Source organism: Triticum dicoccoides, chromosome 1B, assembly GCF_002162155.2.
Source record: "Triticum dicoccoides isolate Atlit2015 ecotype Zavitan chromosome 1B, WEW_v2.0, whole genome shotgun sequence".
Taxonomy (NCBI): Eukaryota; Viridiplantae; Streptophyta; class Magnoliopsida; order Poales; family Poaceae; genus Triticum; species Triticum dicoccoides.
Genome location: NC_041381.1, coordinates 542,764,927 through 542,784,248, shown reverse-complemented (window position 1 = coordinate 542,784,248; position 19,322 = coordinate 542,764,927). Strand labels below are relative to the sequence as shown.

At 46.1% G+C, this 19,322-nt stretch overlaps 1 protein-coding gene across 1 annotated transcript; it reads right to left on the bottom strand.

The window, feature by feature from the left end:
- Positions 1 to 2,743: 2,743 nt before the first annotated feature.
- Positions 2,744 to 5,739, bottom strand: LOC119308034. The gene is made up of 3 exons (XM_037584149.1): positions 4,427 to 5,739; positions 3,896 to 4,004; positions 2,744 to 3,007 (listed from the first exon to the last, which is right to left on the bottom strand). Exons 1-2 carry the CDS (start codon positions 5,682 to 5,684, stop codon positions 3,931 to 3,933), a joined length of 1,332 nt encoding a protein of 443 aa, XP_037440046.1. The 5' UTR covers positions 5,685 to 5,739; the 3' UTR covers positions 2,744 to 3,007; positions 3,896 to 3,930.
- Positions 5,740 to 19,322: the final 13,583 nt, after the last annotated feature.

Genomic DNA, 19,322 nt, shown 5'->3' with positions numbered 1-19,322 from the left:
AATGCCCTAGTTCATCCCCTGCATCCTCCCACCAGCGTCGCAACCCGCCTGGACCGAGGAGACCCCTCAAAGCCCATTTGGCGCCCAGAAGTAGCCCACAGCCACGCAAACCCCTCTGTTCCCGTCCGTCAGGAGAGGAGCTCCTCATCGCCGTCCGGCAGCGCCAACGGGTCACCATCTGAGCTATGGTAGAGTAACCTCTGCCCTCCCTCCTCCCTCCTATCGATGCTAAAACCGACGAATCTTGGGCAGGGGGTCCCGAGCTGATGATCTTGGTACGATGGTAACATGAAGTAAAGGGGGCACTCTATTTACCCAGGTTCGGGCCCTCTCGAAGAGGTAAAACCCTACGTCCTGTTTGTATTGTATTGATTGTGGATGAGGTACAAAGTACATGATGATCTACCCCGAGATCGTATGAATGTGTTCTAGTCTAAAAACCTTGCCTCTACAGACTAAACCCCTCGGCTTATAAAGGCATCGGGGGTATCTAAGGTTACAAGTATGTCGGGTATAACTACGGATAATATGTCGATCATTTGAATATGCCTCGAAGTGTACGCCAAATTTTCAGAGGACTCCATCTTGAGTACGCCGGCCATGACCCATTCTTCAGTTGTTGGTGGGTCGTCGAAGAGGCCCATGAATGGCGAGCTGAAGTGGTGTGCACCCCTAATCTAGGACACCGTCAGTAGCCTTGAAGTAGTCTTCAAGCCGAGGGCTTTGGCTCCTCCCTTGGGACAACTTCCTCTTTCTGGTCTTCAGCTTCGTAGGTGAGTTCCATCTTCCCACATCGGCTTTTAAATCTGAGGATATATTCGGATCCGAGATCTTTTTATGCTTCACGATATTCTCCTTCAACTACGACCACACATAAGTTTGAGTTATCGTTACTCTAGGCAATGAACGGCATATTTTAACAAGGCCATTTTCGACACAACTTACTTTAACAGGGTTCGGAGACTCCCTTAGCTTAGCCATGAAGGCCTTCCATGTGGGCGCAATGGATTGAGCGCTGACAACTTTCGGCCGGAAACTGAACCGCCACCGATTACCATAGAATCGAATCGTCTCATCAATAGTTATTACTGGGTATATCATGGCCCAAGGCCATTTATATTTGCACGTTTTATCAATAAATGGATCGTGCCCCGAATTTTCAGGGATATCATTAACAAAACCCCTCAACTCTTGCATGCACATATTGCACGATGTATTGGGAACTGGCAATTTTTACTGCCCGCCGTGGTGACCCTTGGTCTTTTACTGACCTATAAAAGGTAAACGACGAACCTAATTTACTCCACGCACTCATTCGTTGCTCTATCGCCAAGAACTCTTGCAAGCTCAAGCACTCGGAGATCTACTTTACGATCCATTTTTTCCCATTCCCTTCCTCCACCGCGAAAGATGGCCGACAAGGGGAAATGTGTTGTTGCTCCGGCGGCCGAGACTGGCAGCAAGAGGGGGCAGTGGATGCCCTCCAAAGTCTCCGTCGATATCATCGCCGAGCTCCAGGCCAACGAGTAGAGTTTTGGAGCATTCTATAGGACCAAACACATTTTCTTAAGATAAAATAATTAAACCTTAAATTCATACTAGAGCCACGAATAATTTGTGAACACACATTCTGTTTTCTTCCCTTTTAAACTAGAAGAGTGATCTCATCTTTGTTTATCATGGTAGTTGAACAATCTTCCATGTCTATCTGAGGAAGGGCTCAAAGTTTTCAAGTGGAAGACATGGTTTGCTATTGAGCACGGTTGACAAGAACACGATGAAAAGGAGCTGCTTGCACGGCTATGACAACACCAGTTGTAGGTCTAAGGACATGTACAGTGATGGTTAAGGCAATTTTGTTGTAAGCCTGCCACATAGTCTAAAAAAACAGTAAAAAGTGTGTGGGTGTGTACAATGTGTTACTTATTAGTCTTATTTCAATTAGATCCAAAATGTATGGTTAGAGATATTGTTGCTAAGAGATCATCTCTTAATTAAGAAAAGATAAATATTTTCTTATGACTCCCTTTCCTCAACCCCCAGTGTTTATCTTGTCAAACATAAGATAGCATCGTTAGAGTAGACACACCATGAAGTGCCTCCTTGGCTCCATAAGCGGATATTGCGGTTGGCCTGGCAGGGGAAAAAGCTACCTACGACGTCCATGCTGCAATGACAAGCTGATGGAGTGTGAGTCCCTCGCTCGCAGTTATACCTAGCCATAACTCAGGCCGGGCATAAAAAGGCCCGCGGCAGAAAACCCAGACCCGGGCATGACCTGGCCTCCGGGCCGAGATATCAGGCCCAAGCCCGGCCCATCAGTGGAAAAGCCCGTCAGGCCTCAAGCCAGGCCTCTTCCCTAAAGGCTATTTTGGGCCGGGCCGGGTCAGACCGGGTTTCCCATGCCAGGTATACTCGCAGTACATGCTCTGCTACTCGGTTCACCGGCAGATCAGATCACAAAGACGCACGCCTCATATATCACCCATACAGTACTAGCTCACTAGTACTAACTACAATTAATGGAAAATCGGCAGCTTCAAAATTACAAGAACCGGCACAAATATTGTACGAACAATATAAATGTAAAATATAGGATTGCTGGCTAGCTAGATTCATTATTTATGCATTTCAGTTCAGTGCATCTATATCTGGAGAAGTTAATTCACTGAAAGGAGTTCATACTGCGAAGCTGTCTTCTAGTCGCAAATAATACTAGCGGATTTGCTTTTCAAATGCCTTCTTAATCAACAGTAGCAATAGATCAACTGAAACTTAATACTAGCAAGTCCAAGTAGTAACAGCTAAGCATATCCACCAGTGAACACTTGCTACAAAAAGGATGTTCCAGTATGAACTCAAAGTCTGAACCAACTACCAGATTTTCCACTAAACAAGTTCATGAGCAAACTCTGAAAACACACAACCTTCTCCAGAATTTCCTGCAAAATGAGTGCCCCGCAAACTGCCACCCTCACCTACTGCTTGATCGTTAGCCTTAAGAAACCTGAAAATAAAATAAATAAATAAACATCAGATGCATTTGAACATAAACATATAAACAGAACGAACGGCAGGAAAAAATCAGAGTAAACAGAAATGCTACTATATATAGTCCATGTACATATTTTTTTTCTCAAATGAAATGAGTAGGGATCTATCATTTTGATTTGCAGGAGAGGAACAGAGCGTATCAAATAGCAAGTTTCAGTTTCAAGATTTGATCAATTGGTTAGAGGAAAAAAGGCGATGGTTATTGGACATTTTGGTGACAAGGCTAGGCATTCCTCAGGTTTAAATAAACGATTTATGGGCCAGTTTGCAGTTATGCACTTGATATGTTAATCATGCCTGCCTGCTAGATCAGAAGCACTCCTTTAGATAATGAAACATAGTTCAGGAAACACTAATTCTTCTGAATGAAAGGTCCATGCTAAAAGACATAAATAGTTTTCAGCAGCACTTTGTGGTGCTGCCACAAGACTGTATGACTGGAAGAACACGTTCGATTAGCATGCTTGGCCTTCTACAGAAACATCTGACCTGATTAAATATTTGATCATGTGTAATAAAACAATCAATGACAGCGCTTGGCATAGATACACAGAGATGTGATTCTCTTTAGCTAGTGTGCATGCCAAACATGTTACCAGTGCCAATAAAACATGAACTAGAACTTACGATAGGCTGATATTAGGCAACACGGCAACAGTATATACTAGTACTAATTGGCAAAAAGTGCACAAGATTGCTCTTCCAAATCATGAATTGCATGGATTGAGTCAGAGATATATGTGAAAATAAAGAAAACAAACTCCTAAACATGTGCATGGATGACATACAGCCAATGATGGATCAACATATATAGAAGCATGAGCAGAGAGATATATAGTACCCAGAGATGCATTAACTGGTAACTTGGCACACTTTTCATTTTGTGTGGTGTCTGTCTGAACGAACTAGAACATCTGCCAAAGTCTTGCTTTCTGCGTCGTCCTTCTTGCCTGAAAACAAATTCTTTCGATCAACACACATGAACTTGAACAAATTAAATAGTAGTAACACAATTCAGAGTATACGTGCAGTATGTATCTAAGCATTGTATATAGGAATCCATCCCAAGTTATTACTGTCTTGCTTGTAGAAAGAGGGATTTTATGCCTGATTCAATAATGCTAAACGTTTGATGATTAATATAAATAGGATGACTTTATCTGAGTTTGCCCACACTGATCAACAAATGCTACCATTGGGATACTTTACACAAATTCTGTAGTAGATGATCTGCAAAAGAACTTAATGGAAATGCACAGCAGCACAGTACCACATGAGCCTCCAGAATGTGTAATTTTCCCCATCTAACCATATCAGCTGCGGCAGAGGTAGCTTAATAGCAAGCAAGCAATTGAAGCAATGTAGCGATTACCTGCGGCAGAGGTCCGGCTGGATTCAAGCCACGGTGGAAGCACGCATGGTATGCACCCGGCTCCTCTGTCCAGAAAGCTCCCAATCACTTCCTGCTTGCTCATGTCCACGCTGATGCGGTGCATGCCGACCGCCAGGTAGATGACATTGCCGTTCAGTGGATCAAGAGCGACAATTTGTGGCGTCGTCTTCTCCGGCAAGGGCAGCCATGGGTAGTCTCCATCCGCCCAGAGCCGGCTGAGCACCACGCGGTGCTCCAGCGTCCAGCCGCTGCCCTCGTCGTCGAGCGTGAAGGAGCTGAGCACGAATGGCTCCCGGTTCCACACCTCGGCGTAGCGCAACCTTCCCTCGCTGACCCCCATGCGCCGGTACCTGCCCGGCGCGTCTTTGGACAGGGCCTCAAAACCCTCCAGGTCAAGCCACCCTGGCGCCGGCCCTGGGCGTGCAGGCATCACGCTGCCCCTCGGCAGCTCCACGAAGCGGGGCTCCGGCCGGTCGCTGAACGGGTCGGCCGAGATGGCGCCCCAGCTCAGGTCAGCCCACCACAGCCGGCCGCCGAAGGCGAACGCCTCTTGGTCAAACCTCCTGCCCGTCTCCGAGTAAAACCGCCGGACGCCCGGGAGTTGGCAGGGCGTGGTGACCGCGACGTCCCACTCGCCCGTGTCCGAGAGAAAGCGGAGCATCCTGTTCCCCTGCAGCTCGGCGACGGCGACCCTGTCGGGAGGTCCGTCTCCGTGCCCGCGACCGGCTTGGGTGAGGACGCCCATGTGAGGGCCGCACACGAGCCGCCTCCGGCCGACGTTGATGACCGGGAGGCGGGTCAGTTGGCCGGTGACAGGGTTGCAGAGGAAGCGCGTGGTGTCCGGGGTGTGCCCGCGGACGAGGCCGGTCAGCTGGCGGACATGATTGCCGCCCTGCTTGGCGAGGATGGGAGCCGTGGCGCGGAGATCGTAGATGATGATAAGGAGGAGGCCGTCGGCGCTGGCGGAGCACACGCGGCCGACGAGGAGTTGCGTGGCGTCGCTGTCGGGGTCGGGGCCGGCGCTGGTGTCGACCAGGAGCGCCGGGACGGTGATGGTGGAGAAGCGCGGCGGCTCGAGGATGCGCACGGACGCACCCAGCGCCGACCCGGCGGCCACTGACAGCTGGTCGACCAAGATCCAGGGAGGGCGGGAGGAGGCAGCCGTGGAGGTGGAGAGGGAGCGGCTTAGGCGGCCGGAGACGGCGGCGGAAAGGCCCAGGAGGCGCCGGAGCGACATGGTGGTGATGCGGTGAGGTGACGAGAGAGAGAGCAGAGCAGAAGGATTTCCGATGGTAAAAGATGCCTCTCGGTTCACATGGACTTGGTGCACACAGCTAAGATATGGGGGGTAGTGGGTGGTGGCAGCCGCTGATGAAAGCTGCGTGGGGTTGTTTCACTGCGTACTCCAGTCACAGTTCTTTCAGCGCCCACAGGTCAGGGAGCTGGTCTGCATGGACCAGGTCTGTGCATAGTTAGTTTCGAAAGGCGTCGTCCCATTGGCTGTGCGGCCTGTGATGGGCATACGTCATGGTTTCCCGCCAAAGAATTGCTGGGCAAGGAGAAGGTGGGAAATGGAATTTCTAGCGTCCATTATTTGCATTAAGATGTGTGTTGTCCTTTTATGCATAAAGGAACAAATCATTGTGTTATGTAATACTCCCTCCGTCCCAAAATTCTTGTCTTAGATTTGTCTAAATATGTATCAAGTTACATTTTAATATTAGATACTCCATCTTTTGTTGTAAGATTAGTGCTATGTTGTCTGGTTGATGTAATGAGATCATGTAATCCATCTTTTGTGGTAATGAGAATGAACGTTTGGTTTGAGCATACTGCCAATTTGAACAAAGTAAAAATATACAGAATGTGCAAATTAACATCACATGATCAAAGTTAACATTACATCCAATGATCGACCACAAAATTAACATAATCAAAGTTTCAATTCGAATACAAATGATCAACCACAAAATTAACATAGAACCACTACCGCAACCATCAGTTCATCATCACATATTCTTCGGCCAAGTTCAACAAATGAGAGAATCACTACTGGTGAAGTCCATGATCAATGTTGGATCATTTTAAAATTTGCTTCAGTTCATCTTTAGTCAAAATATCTTGATAGTAAATGCTCATCAGTTCTAGCCTAACCTCTTCTGCGCCGGGAGGCACAGAGAATTGCTCCAGCGGCGGCAATGGGTCGCCATCGACCATCTCGCTGGCACATACCGGGTCGCGGTCGCCGCACTTGTGCCCGTCGTTGCCGCCACCATGGTCGACGAACGCCTGGTGGCCCTCGTCCTCCACGTTGCCACCGTCCACCTTGATGCCCGCATCGGTGAGCGCCCACACCAGTTCGGTGAGCCGGTGCACCTTGTCGGTTAGCGTGTTCACCTTGTCGACCAGCGCGCGTACGACATGCCCAAGCGCGTGGACGCCTCCGCCGTCGTCCGGGTGCATGCCGCAGTCCGCGAGCGCGTCGCCGTCCGCGAGCGGGAGCAGGCCGACATCCACGGGCGCACCGCCTACCGGGAACACGCCGCCTTCCCGGCACAGGTCGCTGTCCGAGAGCGCGCCGCCTTCCACGAGTGCGTGGCCGTCCACGGGAGCGCCGCCTACCGGGAACACGTCGCCCGCGAGCGCGCCGCCCTCTGCGAGCGGGAGCACGCCACCGTCCGCGAGCGCGCCGCCTGCGGGGAGCGCGCCACCGTCCGCGAGCGCGCCGCCTGCGGGGAGCACGCCTCCGTACGCGAGCTCGCTGTCCTCCACGTACAGCTCGCTGTCCTCCGCGACCAAGCTGTCCTCCGCGAGCAAGCTTTCATCCATGGTCTCGCTATCCTCTATAGGCTGGTTGTCCTCCCACAACCACGTTGGATGGATTTCATCCATGGAGATGTACAGGATGTGGAGGAGAAGGGAGAGTGGGATGTGGAGAATGGGAAGCTGAGATGGGACCGGTGGGCAGGAGAGGAAGAGGTAGGCGTCTGGCTGCCTTGGGAAGACGCGAAGGACGTGCATGGGAGAGAGAGACGGGAGTAACTGCAGGCACGCATGCGAAGTTGGAAAGGAGGGGCAAAATTGGAAAGAAGTGCCAAAACCTGCTAGTACGCAGAGCATTGAGGGAAAAATCGTTTTTTCTAATACGCAAACTAATGAGGACCGGAGGGAGTACATCCGTATCTAGATAAATTTAGGATAAATTTTTTGAGTTACGTATGTATACGAGCTGAGGAACGTCTCACTAACTTTAATCTATTCATTCCCTAAAAAAAACTTTAATCTACTCATGCATGCATGCATGCTCTCAAACCACTCCATCCGTAGAAAAGCTAGCACTTTATTTGTCTTGTGAGATATTAATTCATCGACAACTTTTGAATAAAATGTCCAATGTTAAATCTGGTTACATATTTGAATTTCTGCCGACGAGATATTTAGAACACAACAAATTTGAATAGATTTTAAATGAGTTTAAAATTCATGAAACATATTTCACCCATTTCTAAAAAACATATCTCATCATTTATTAAAAAAATGATTTCACTCGTTTCAAAAAACAGATTCCATTCATTTCACTCAATTCAAACTAATATTTTCACTCATTTAAAATACTGATTTTACTCGTTTAGAAAGAGGATTTCTATAAGCACATATACCAACTAGAGGAGTAGTTAATGGGTGATTTTTTGAATTTACTTATCTTGAGATGAACTAACCGAAGTAAAATACAGACAACTAGCAAGGCCAATGCTGAAGAGAAGACAACCTGCTCAAACAAAAGTACTTAGTAGTAAAACAAACGAACGTGTTGCATACAGAAGTATAAGCAAGGTACACATCGAAGACCAACCTAAAGATAGCAAGTGCGACAGAATGTGTCATGGTATTCTCACGACAGATGCCATGGGTTGACTTATCTCGAGTGGTTGGGGCCGATGAGCGTCGGTGGCGTTCGGATGTGAGATAAGGCACGAGCACTGAGAACACAGAGACGTACCCAGGTTCATGGCCCTCCAAGGGAGGTAATACCCCTAATCCTACAAGGATCACTATGGAGATCATAAGGAATACATGGTTGCTCCTGGAACTATATTGGTGGAGGAAGAAGAGAGCTCTTACTTTGCTCTCTGCCCCGTGTGTGTGTGTGTGTGTGTGTGTGTGTGTGTGTGTGTGTGTGTGTGTGTGTGTGTGTGTGTGTGTGTGTGTGTGGAGTGGTGGTGAGAAGGAGCCGACCCCCTCCTAGGAGGGCTCCTTGGAGGTCTTATACTTGGGCTTCCCAGGTTACAATATGCCTAAAAAGGTGGAGTGGGCCCCGACTGCCAGCGTATTTGGCTGCCCGTGGGGTCTGCCGGCTGCATGTCACTGTAGCCAGTAGGTCACGGCATCACGGAGTGGCTGGCACGATGCGTCTACAGTGCCGGGCCGTCCTAGAGTTGGTCGCCTCGGTCAGCGGAGCTTCCAGTATTGTAGCCACGCCCTTCGCGACGTGGGAGACGTCTTGTCCCAGTAGCTGGCACAAATGGATGTGACAGGCGCTGACCTCGCCGGCTGCCGCCAGTCAGTCCAGCCGTGGCGCCTCATCCAGCCAGCCTCCCATGGGGGGATCCAACCAAGGGGCCATCCGATTATGAGGGCGTTGAGTCGTTCTGATGTTTTGAAATGTTGACTTGTATCTTTGAGCCTACCAGGGGGTCATCCCCCTCGACAAAATGGAAAGGAACCCATCATAGTCTTCGCAGAGAGGGAGCAAGAACTTCACAATACAAAGTACAACAGTAAATTCAGTGCGAGGAAGTTGAACCAAAAGGCTTGGTGAAGACAATGATTTGTTCACCCAGTTCAACTTGCTGGCATAACTCTACGCTTGGTTGGAAAGGCTGAGATATAACTCGAAAGACTTTGTCTTCATCCTATTCTCCTTTAGCTACAAGTCAACTCTGACAGCGCCAATCACTCATGGCAGATCTCCAAGACCTTCACAGACTTGTTCTTTAGCTAGTCCACAATTACTCTTAGATCTTGTAACAACTGAGAGTAATCCTAGTTATTATATTTGCCTATTATTATTTGTGCATCATCGTGAAGTCATCATCCTTGCAACATCAACACGTTGCCTTCGTATCAGATTATCCGGGTGTTTTTATTAAACTTATAGCCCTATTTTGTTTTTCGTTGTTCTATGGAAAGGTGAATAGTACCCCCTGATCTTTAGCCCTTCTGCTCGGAGAGCAATCAAACACTTGCACATGGCCATGAGACACTAATTAAAATTATTTTATAAATGCAAAATAAATATTCTTAAAATGAGTTAGAAGTTTGTGTGTGATCTTGTTATATTATATTTCAGCTGCACGTTGAATCTCGTCCGACTCGGAGTCCGTTTGCTACACGAACATTTGAATATTACATTACAAATAAATATTAGGCATACTTAATTATTCTCAAGATAGAACTCTTAACACTATCAGCAAGAAGAGCAATTAACTCATTTTCGATTTTATGTCCAAGATAATGATGATGAATTTCACTATTCTGAATGCGCCTAATATGGTCTTGCATTATGGGATCAAATTCTGCAATCATTTCAACTACCCCCAAGAAATTACCATTATCATCTTGATAAAATTTCTCGTTTGTTACTCGAAAAGCTAGGTGACCTGATTTGACCTTTGCTACTTACCATGAGGTCGACATCTACCTCAGCACCCTCATGCCAACGATGAGCGATATTGCCTCCGCCTCTGCAGCACATTACTTGATCCAAGCGGTGCTCGCACATGAAGGTTGGCGACGGAGGTGAGCACCACCATAACTATGATGTGGCCTAGCTTGAACCATGACGGCGATGTGCTCAATCCCGGCGACGAGCAAACTGAGCCGCGTTGATCCCACATCTCCTGGCGCGGTGGCGCCTCCCTCGCGCTGTCGAGAACATCAACGGCCCCAGCTTGCTCTTCTATGTGTTCGTTGCCTCAATTTGTTGGGGAACGTAGCAGAAATTCAAAATTTTCTACGCATCACCAAGATCAATCTATGGAGTAATCTAGCAACGAGGGGAAGGAGAGTGCATCTACATACCCTTGTAGATCGCTAAGCGGAAGCGATCAAGTGAACGGGGTTGAAGGAGTCGTACTCGTCGTGATCCAAATCACCGAAGATCCTAGTGCCGAACGGACGGCACCTCCGCGTTCAACACACGTACAGCCCGGGGACGTCTCCTCCTTCTTGATCCAGCAAGGGGAGAGGAGAAGTTGAGGGAGAGCTCCGGCAGCACGACGGCGTGGTGGTGGAGCTTGCAGTTCTCCGGCAGAGCTTCGCCAAGCACTACGGAGGAGGAGAAGGTGTTGGGGAGGGAGAGGGCTGCGCCAGGGGCAAGGGTGAAGCTCCCATGCGCCTCCCCACTACATATAGGGGTGGAGGGGGCTGGTTTCTTGCCCTCCAAGTCCATTGGGGCGTTGGCAAAGGAGGGAGGAAAGAAATCCCATCATTTCCTTCCCCACCGATTGTTATCCCCTTTTTTTAGGGATCTTGATCTTATCCCTTCGGGATATGATCTTATTCCTTCTAAGGGGGGGATCTTGGTGCGCCTTGACCAGGGGTGTGGGGCCTTGCCCCCACTACCCACGTTCATGTGGGTCTCCCCATGCAGGTGGGCCCCACTCCGGAACCTTCTAGAACCTTCCCGGTACAATACCAAAAAATCCCGAACATTTTCCGGTGGCCAAAATAGGACTTCCCATATATAAATCTTTACCTCCGGACCATTCCGGAACTCCTCGTGACGTACGGGATCTCATCTGGGACTCCGAACAACATTCGGTAACTGCACACTAATTCCCATAACAACTCTAGCGTCACCGAACCTTAAGTGTGTAGACCATACGGGTTCGGGAATCATGCAGACATGACTGAGACAGCTCTCTGGCCAATAACCAACAGCGGGATCTGGATACCCATGTTGGCTCCCACATGTTCCACGATGATCTCATCGGATGAACCACGATGTCGAGGATTCAATCAATCCCGTATTCAATTCCCTTTGTCTAGCGGTATTGTATTTGCCCGAGATTCGATCGTCGGTATCCCGATACCTTGTTCAATCTCGTTACCGGCAAGTCTCTTTACTCGTTCCGTAACACATCATCCCGTGATCAACCCCTTGGTCACATTGTGCACATTATGATGATGTCCTACCGAGTGGGCCCAGAGATACCTATCCGTCACACGGAGTGACAAATTCCAGTCTGGATTCGTGCCAACCCAACAGACACTTTCGATACCCGTAGTGCACCTTTATAGCCACCCAGTTACGTTGTGACGTTTGGTACACCCAAAGCATTCCTACGGTATCCGGGAGTTGCACAATCTCATGGTCTAAGGAAATGATACTTGACATTAGAAAAGCTTTAGCATACGAACTACACGATCTTTGTGCTAGGCTTAGGATTGGGTCTTGTCCATCACATCATTCTCCTAATGATGTGATCCCGTTATCAACGACATCCAATGTCCATGGTCAGGAAACGTAACCATCTATTGATCAACGAGCTAGTCTACTAGAGGCTTACTAGGGACATGGTGTTGTCTATATATCCACACATGTATCTGAGTTTCCTATCAATACAATTATAGCATGGACAATAAACGATTATCATGAACAAGGAAATATAATAATAATAACTAATTTATTATTGCCTCTAGGGCATATTTCCAACAGTCTCCCACTTGCACTAGAGTCAATAATCTAGTTCACATCACCATATGATTAACACTCATAGGTCACATCACCATGTGACCAACATCCAAAGAGTTTACTAGTTCACATCATCATGTGACTAAGACTCAATGAGTTCTGGGGTTTGATCATGTTTTGCTTGTGAGAGAGGTTTTAGTTAACGGGTCAGCAACATTTAGATCCGTATGTACTTTGCAAATCTCTAGGTCATATTGTAAATGCTGCTTCCACGCTCCACTTGGAGCTATTCCAAATGGTTGCTCCACTATACGTATCCGGTTTGCTACTCAGAGTCATTCAGATAGGTGTTAAAGCTTGCATCAACGTAACCCTTTACGCCGAACTCTTTATCACCTCCATAATCGAGAAACATATCCTTATTACTCCAAGGACAATCTTGACCGTTGTTTGGTGATCCACTCCTTGATCACCTTTGTACCCTCTTGCCAGACATGTGGCAAGGCACACATCGGGTGCGGTACTCAGCATGACATACCGTATAGAGCCTATGTCAAAAGCATAGGGGACGACCTTCGTCCTTCCTCTTTCTTCTGCCGTGGTCGAGCTTTAAGTCTTAACTTCATACTCCCTCTGTTTTTATTTACTCTGCATATTAGAGTTGACTGAAGTCAAACTTCGTAAAGTTTGACCAAGTTTGTAGAAAACAATATAGACATTTATTACAATAAATCTATACGATGTGAAAGTACATTCAATAATAAATCTAATGTTGTTGATTTGTTATTGTATATCTTAATATTTTTGTTTATAAACTTGGTCAAAGTTTGTAAAGCTTGACTTTGACCAAAGCTAATATGCGAACTAAATAAAAACGGAGGGAGTACCTTACAACTCAGGCAAGAACTCCTTCTTTGACTGATCCATCTTGAACACCTTCAAGATCATGTCAAGGTACGTGCTCATTTGAAAGTACCATTAAGCGGTTTTTGATCTATCCTTATAGATCTTAATGCTCAATGTTCAAGTAGCTTAAACCAGGTTTTCCCTTGAAAACTACTTTTCAAATAACCCTATTTGCTTTCCATAAATTCTACATCATTTCTGATCTACAATATATCAACAACATATACTCATCAGAAATTCTATAGTGCTCCCACTCACTTCTTTGGAGATACAAGTTTCTCATAAACTTTGTATAAACCCAAAATCTTTGATCATCTCATCAAAGCGCATATTCTGACTCCGAGATGCTTGCTCTAGTCCATGGAAGGATCGCTGGAGCTAGCATACCTTTTAGCATCCTTAGGATCGACAAAACCTTTCTGATTGTATCACATACAATCTTTTCTTACGAAAACTGGTAAGGAAACTCATTTTGACATCCATCTGCCAGATTTCATAAATGCAGCTAATGCTAACATGATTCCGACGGACTTAAGAATCGCTACGGATGAGAAAATCTCATCGTAGTCAACTCCTTGAACTTGTGAAAAACTCTTTGCTACAAGTCGAGCTTCATAGACGGTGACATTACCGTCCACATCCGTCTTCTTCTTAAAGATCCATTTATCTCAATGGCTTGCCGATCATCGGGCAAGTCCACCAAAGTCCATGCTTTGTTCTGATACATGGATCCTATCTCAGATTTCACGGCTTCTAACCATTTGTCGAAATATGGGCCCACCATCGCTTCTCCATAGCTCGCAGGTTCATTTTGTTGTCTAGCAACATGACCTTCAAGACAGGATTACTGTACCACTCTGAAGTAGTACGCATCCTTGTCACCCTACGAGGTACGGTAGTGGCTTGATCCGAAACTTCATGATCACTATCATAAGCTTCTACTTCAATTGGTGTGCGCGCCGCAGGAACAACTTCCTGTGCCCTGCTACACACTAGTTGAAGTGATGGTTCAATAACCTCATCAAGTCTTCACCATGCTCCCACTCAACTTTCCGAGACAAACTTTTCCTCGAGAAAGGACCCGATTCAAGAAACAATCCCTATTGCTTTTGGATCTGAATTAGGAGGTATATCCAACTGTTTTGGGTGTCCTATGAATATGCATTTTATCCGCTTTGGGTTCGAGCTTATCAACCTGAAACTTTTTCACATAAGCGTCGCATCCCCAAACTTTTAAGAAACGAAAACTTAGGTTTCTCCAAACCATAGTTCAAACGGTGTCATCTCAACGGAATTACGTGGTGCCCTATTAAAGTGAGTGCGGTTGTCTCTAATGCCTAACCCATGAATGATAGTGGTAATTCTATAAGAGACATCATGGTACGCACCATATCCAATAGGGTGCAACTATGATGTTCGGACACACCATTACACTATGGTGTTCCAGGCGGTATTAATTGTGAAACAATTTCCACAATGTCTTAATTGTGTGCCAAAGTTCATAACTCAGATACTCATCTCTATGATCATATCATAGACATTTTATCCTCTTGTCACGATGATCTTCAACTTCACTCTAAAATTACTTGAATCATTCAATAATTCAGACTTGTGTTTCATCAAGTAAATATACTCAGTATCTACTCAAATCATCCGTGAAGTAAGAATATAATGATATCCACTGCATGCCTCAGCACTCATTGAACTGCACACATCAAAATGTGTTACTTCCAACAAGTTGCTTTCTTGTTCCATTTTACTGAGAACGAGGCTTTCAGTCATCTTGCCCATTTGGTATGATTTTCATGTCTCAAGTGATTCAAAATCAAGTGAGTCCAAACGATCCATTTGCATGGAGTTTCTTCATGCATATACACCAATAGACACGGTTCGCATGTCTCAAACTTTTCAAAATGAGTGAGTCCAAAGATCCATCAACATGGAGCTTCTTCATGCGTTTTATACCAATATGACTTACATGGCAGTGCCACAAGTAGGTGGTACTATCATTACTATCCTATATATTTTGGCATGAACATGTGTATCACTACGATCGAGATTCAATAAACCATTCATTTTAGGTGCAAGACCATTGAAGGTATTATTCAAATAAACAGAGTAACCATTATTCTCCTTAAATGAATAACCGTATTGCAATAGACATAATCCAATCATGTCTATGCTCAACGCAAACACCAAATAACAATTATTTAGGTTTAACACCAATCTCGATGGTAGAGGGAGCGTACGATGCTTGATCACATCAAGATTGGAAAACACTTCCAACACATATCGTCAGCTCATCTTTAGCTAGTCTCCGTTTATTCCGTAGCCTTTAATTTCAAGTTACTAACACTTAGCAACCGAACCGGTATCTAATACCCTGGTGCTACTAGGAGTACTAGTAACGTACACATTAACATAATGTATATCCAATATACTTCTATCGACCTTGCCAGCCTTCTCATCTACCAAGTATCTAGGGTAATTCCGCTCCAGTGGCTGTTCCCCTTATTACAGAAGCACTTAGTCTCGGGTTTGGGTTCAACCTTGGGTTTCTTCATTAAAGCAGCAGCTGATTTGCCATTTCATGAAGTATCCCTTCTTGCCCTTGCCCTTCTTGAAACTAGTGGTTTCACCAACCATCAACAATTGATGCTCCTTCTTGATTTCTACTTTCGTGGTGTCAAACATCGCGAATCTCTCAAGGATCATCATATATATCCCTTATATGTTATAGTTCATCACGAAGCTCTAGCAGCTTGGTGGCAATGACTTTGGAGAAACATCACTATGTCATCTGGAAGATCAACTCCCACTTGATTCAAGTGATTGTTGTACTCAGACAATCTAAGGACAAGCTCAACGATTGAGCTTTTCTCCCTTAGTTTGCAGGCTAAGAAAATCGTCGGAGGTCTTATACCTCTTGATGTGGGCACGAGCCTGAAATCCCAATTTCAGCCCTCGAAACATATCATATGTTCCGCGACGTTTCGAAATCGTCTTTGGTGCCTCAACTCTAAACCGTTTAACTGAACTATCATATAGTTATCAAAACGTGTATGTTAGATGTTCGCAACACCCACAGACGACGTTCGAGGTTCAGCGCACTGAGCGGTGCATTAAGGACATAAGCCTTCTACGAAGCAACGAGGACAATCATCAGTTTACGGACCTAGTCCGCATAATCGCTACTATCAACTTTCAACTGAATTTTCTCTAGGAACATATCTAAAACAGTAGAACTAAAGCGCGAGCTTACGACATTATTTGCAAAGATCTTTGACTATGTTCAGGATAATTAAGTTCATCTTATGAACTCCCACTCAGATAGACATCCCTCTAGTTATCTAAGTGATTACATGATCCGAGTCAACTAGGCTGTGTCCGATCATCACGTGAGACGGACTAGTCAACGTCGGTGAACATCTTCATGTTGGTCGTATCTTCTATATGACTCATGCTCGACCTTTCGGTCTTCCATGTTTCGAGGCCATGTCTGTACATGCTAGGCTTGTCAAGTCAACCTAAGTGTATCGCGTGTGTAAATCTGGCTTACACCCATTGCATGTGAACGTTAGAATCTATCACACCCGATCATCACGTGGTGCTTCGAAACGATGAACTTTCGCAACGGTGCACAGTTAGGGTGAACACTTTCTTGAAATTATTATGATGGATCATCTTACTTACTACCGTCGTTCTAAGCAAACAAGATGCAAAATATGATAAACATCACATGCAATCAAAAAGTGACATGATATGGCCAATATCATTTTTCTCCTTTTGATCTCCATCTTCGGGGCTCCATGATCATCATCGTCACCGGCATTGACACCATGATCTCCATCATCGTGTCTCCATGAAGTTGTCTCGCCAACTATTACTTCTACTACTATGGCTAACATTTTAGCAATAAAGTAAAGTAATTACATGGCGTTGCTCATTGACACGCAGGTCATACAATAATAAAGACAACTCCTATGGCTCCTGCCGGTTGTCATACTCATCCACATGCAAGTCGTGATTCCTATTACAAGAACATGATCAATCTCATACATCACATATCATTCATCACATTCTTCTTGGCCATATCACATCACAAAACACTTGCTACAAAGACAAGTTAGACGTCCTCTAATTGTTGTTGCAAGTTTTTACGTGGCTTCTATAGGTGTTCTAGCAAGAACGTTTCTTACCTACGTAAAACCACAACGTGATATGCCAATTTCTATTTACCCTTCATAAGGACCCTTTTCATCGAATCCGATCCGACTAAAGTGGGAGAGACTGGCACCCGCTAGCCACCTTATGCAACAAGTGCATGTCAGTCGGTGAAACCTGTCTCACGTAAGTGTACGTGTAAGGTCGGTCCGGGCCGCTTCATCCCACAATACCGTCGAAACAAGATTGGACTAGTAACGGTAAGCACATTGAACAAAGATCAACGCCCACAACAACTTGTGTTCTACTCGTGCATAGAAACTACGCATAGACCTGGCTCTGATACCACTGTTGGGGAACGTAGCAGAAATTCAAAATTTTCTACGCATCACCAAGATCAATCTATGGAGTAATCTAGCAACAAGGGGAAGGAGAGTGCATCTACATACCCTTGTAGATCGCTAAGCGGAAGCGTTCAAGTGAACGGGGTTGAAGGAGTCGTACTCGTCGTGATCCAAATCACCGGAGATCCTAGTGTCGAACGGACGGCACCTCCGCGTTCAACACACGTACAGCCCGGGGACGTCTCCTCCTTCTTGATCCAGCAAGGGGAGAGGAGAAGTTGAGGGAGAGCTCCGGCAGCACGACGACGTGGTGGTGGAGCTTGCAGTTCTCCGGCATAGCTTCGCCAAGCACTACGGAGGAGGAGGTGTTGGGGAGGGAGAGGGCTGCGCCAGGGGCAAGGGTGAAGCTCCCATGCGCCTCCCCACTATATATAGGGGTGAAGGGGGCTGGTTTCTTGCCCTCCAAGTCCATTGGGGCGTTGGCAAAGGTGGGAGAAAAGAAATCCCATCATTTCCTTCCCCATCGATTGTTATCCCCCTTTTTAGGGATCTTGATCTTATCCCTTCGGGATATGATCTTATTCCTTCTAAGGGGGGATCTTGGTGCGCCTTGACCAGGGGTGTGGGGCCTTGCCCCCACTACCCACGTTCATGTGGGTCCCCCCATGCAGGTGGGCCCCACTCCGGAACCTTCTAAAACCTTCCCGGTACAATATCGAAAAATCCCGAACATTTTCCGGTGGCCAAAATAGGACTTCCCATATATAAATCTTTACCTCCGGACCATTTCGGAACTCCTCGTGAGATCCGGGGTCTCATCCGGGACTCCGAACAACATTCAGTAACTGCACACTAATTCCCATAACAACTCTAGCGTCACCGAACATTAAGTGTGTAGACCCTACGGGTTTGGGAATCATGCAGACATGACTGAGACAACTCTCTGGCCAATAACCAACAGCGGGATCTGGATACCCATGTTGGCTCCCACATGTTCCACGATGATCTCATCGGATGAACCACGATGTCGAGGATTCAATCAATCCCGTATTCAATTCCCTTTATATAGCGGTATTGTACTTGCCCGAGATTCGATCGTCGGTATCCCGATACCTTGTTCAATCTTGTTACCGGCAAGTCTCTTTACTCGTTCCGTAACACATCATCCCGTGATCAACCCCTTGGTCACATTGTGCACATTATGATGATGTCCTACCGAGTGGGCCCAGAGATACCTATCCGTCACACGGAGTGACAAATTCCAGTCTGGATTCGTGCCAATCCAACAGACACTTTCGGAGATACCCGTAGTGCACCTTTATAGCCACCCAGTTACGTTGTGACGTTTGGTACACCCAAAGCATTCCTACGGTATCCGCGAGTTGCACAATCTCATGGTCTAAGGAAATGATACTTGACATTAGAAAAGCTTTAGCATACGAACTACACGATCTTTGTGCTAGGCTTAGGATTGGGTCTTGTCCATCACATCATTCTCCTAATGATGTGATCCCGTTATCAACGACATCCAATGTCCATGGTCAGGAAACCGTAACCATCTATTGATCAACGAGCTAGTCTACTAGAGGCTTACTAGGGATATGGTGTTGTCTATGTATCCACACATGTATCTGAGTTTCCTATCAATACAATTATAGCATGGACAATAAACGATTATTATGAACAAGGAAATATAATAATAACTAATTTATTATTGTCTCTAGGGCATATTTCCAACACAATTGTCGCTTGAGAAAGGGGGGAG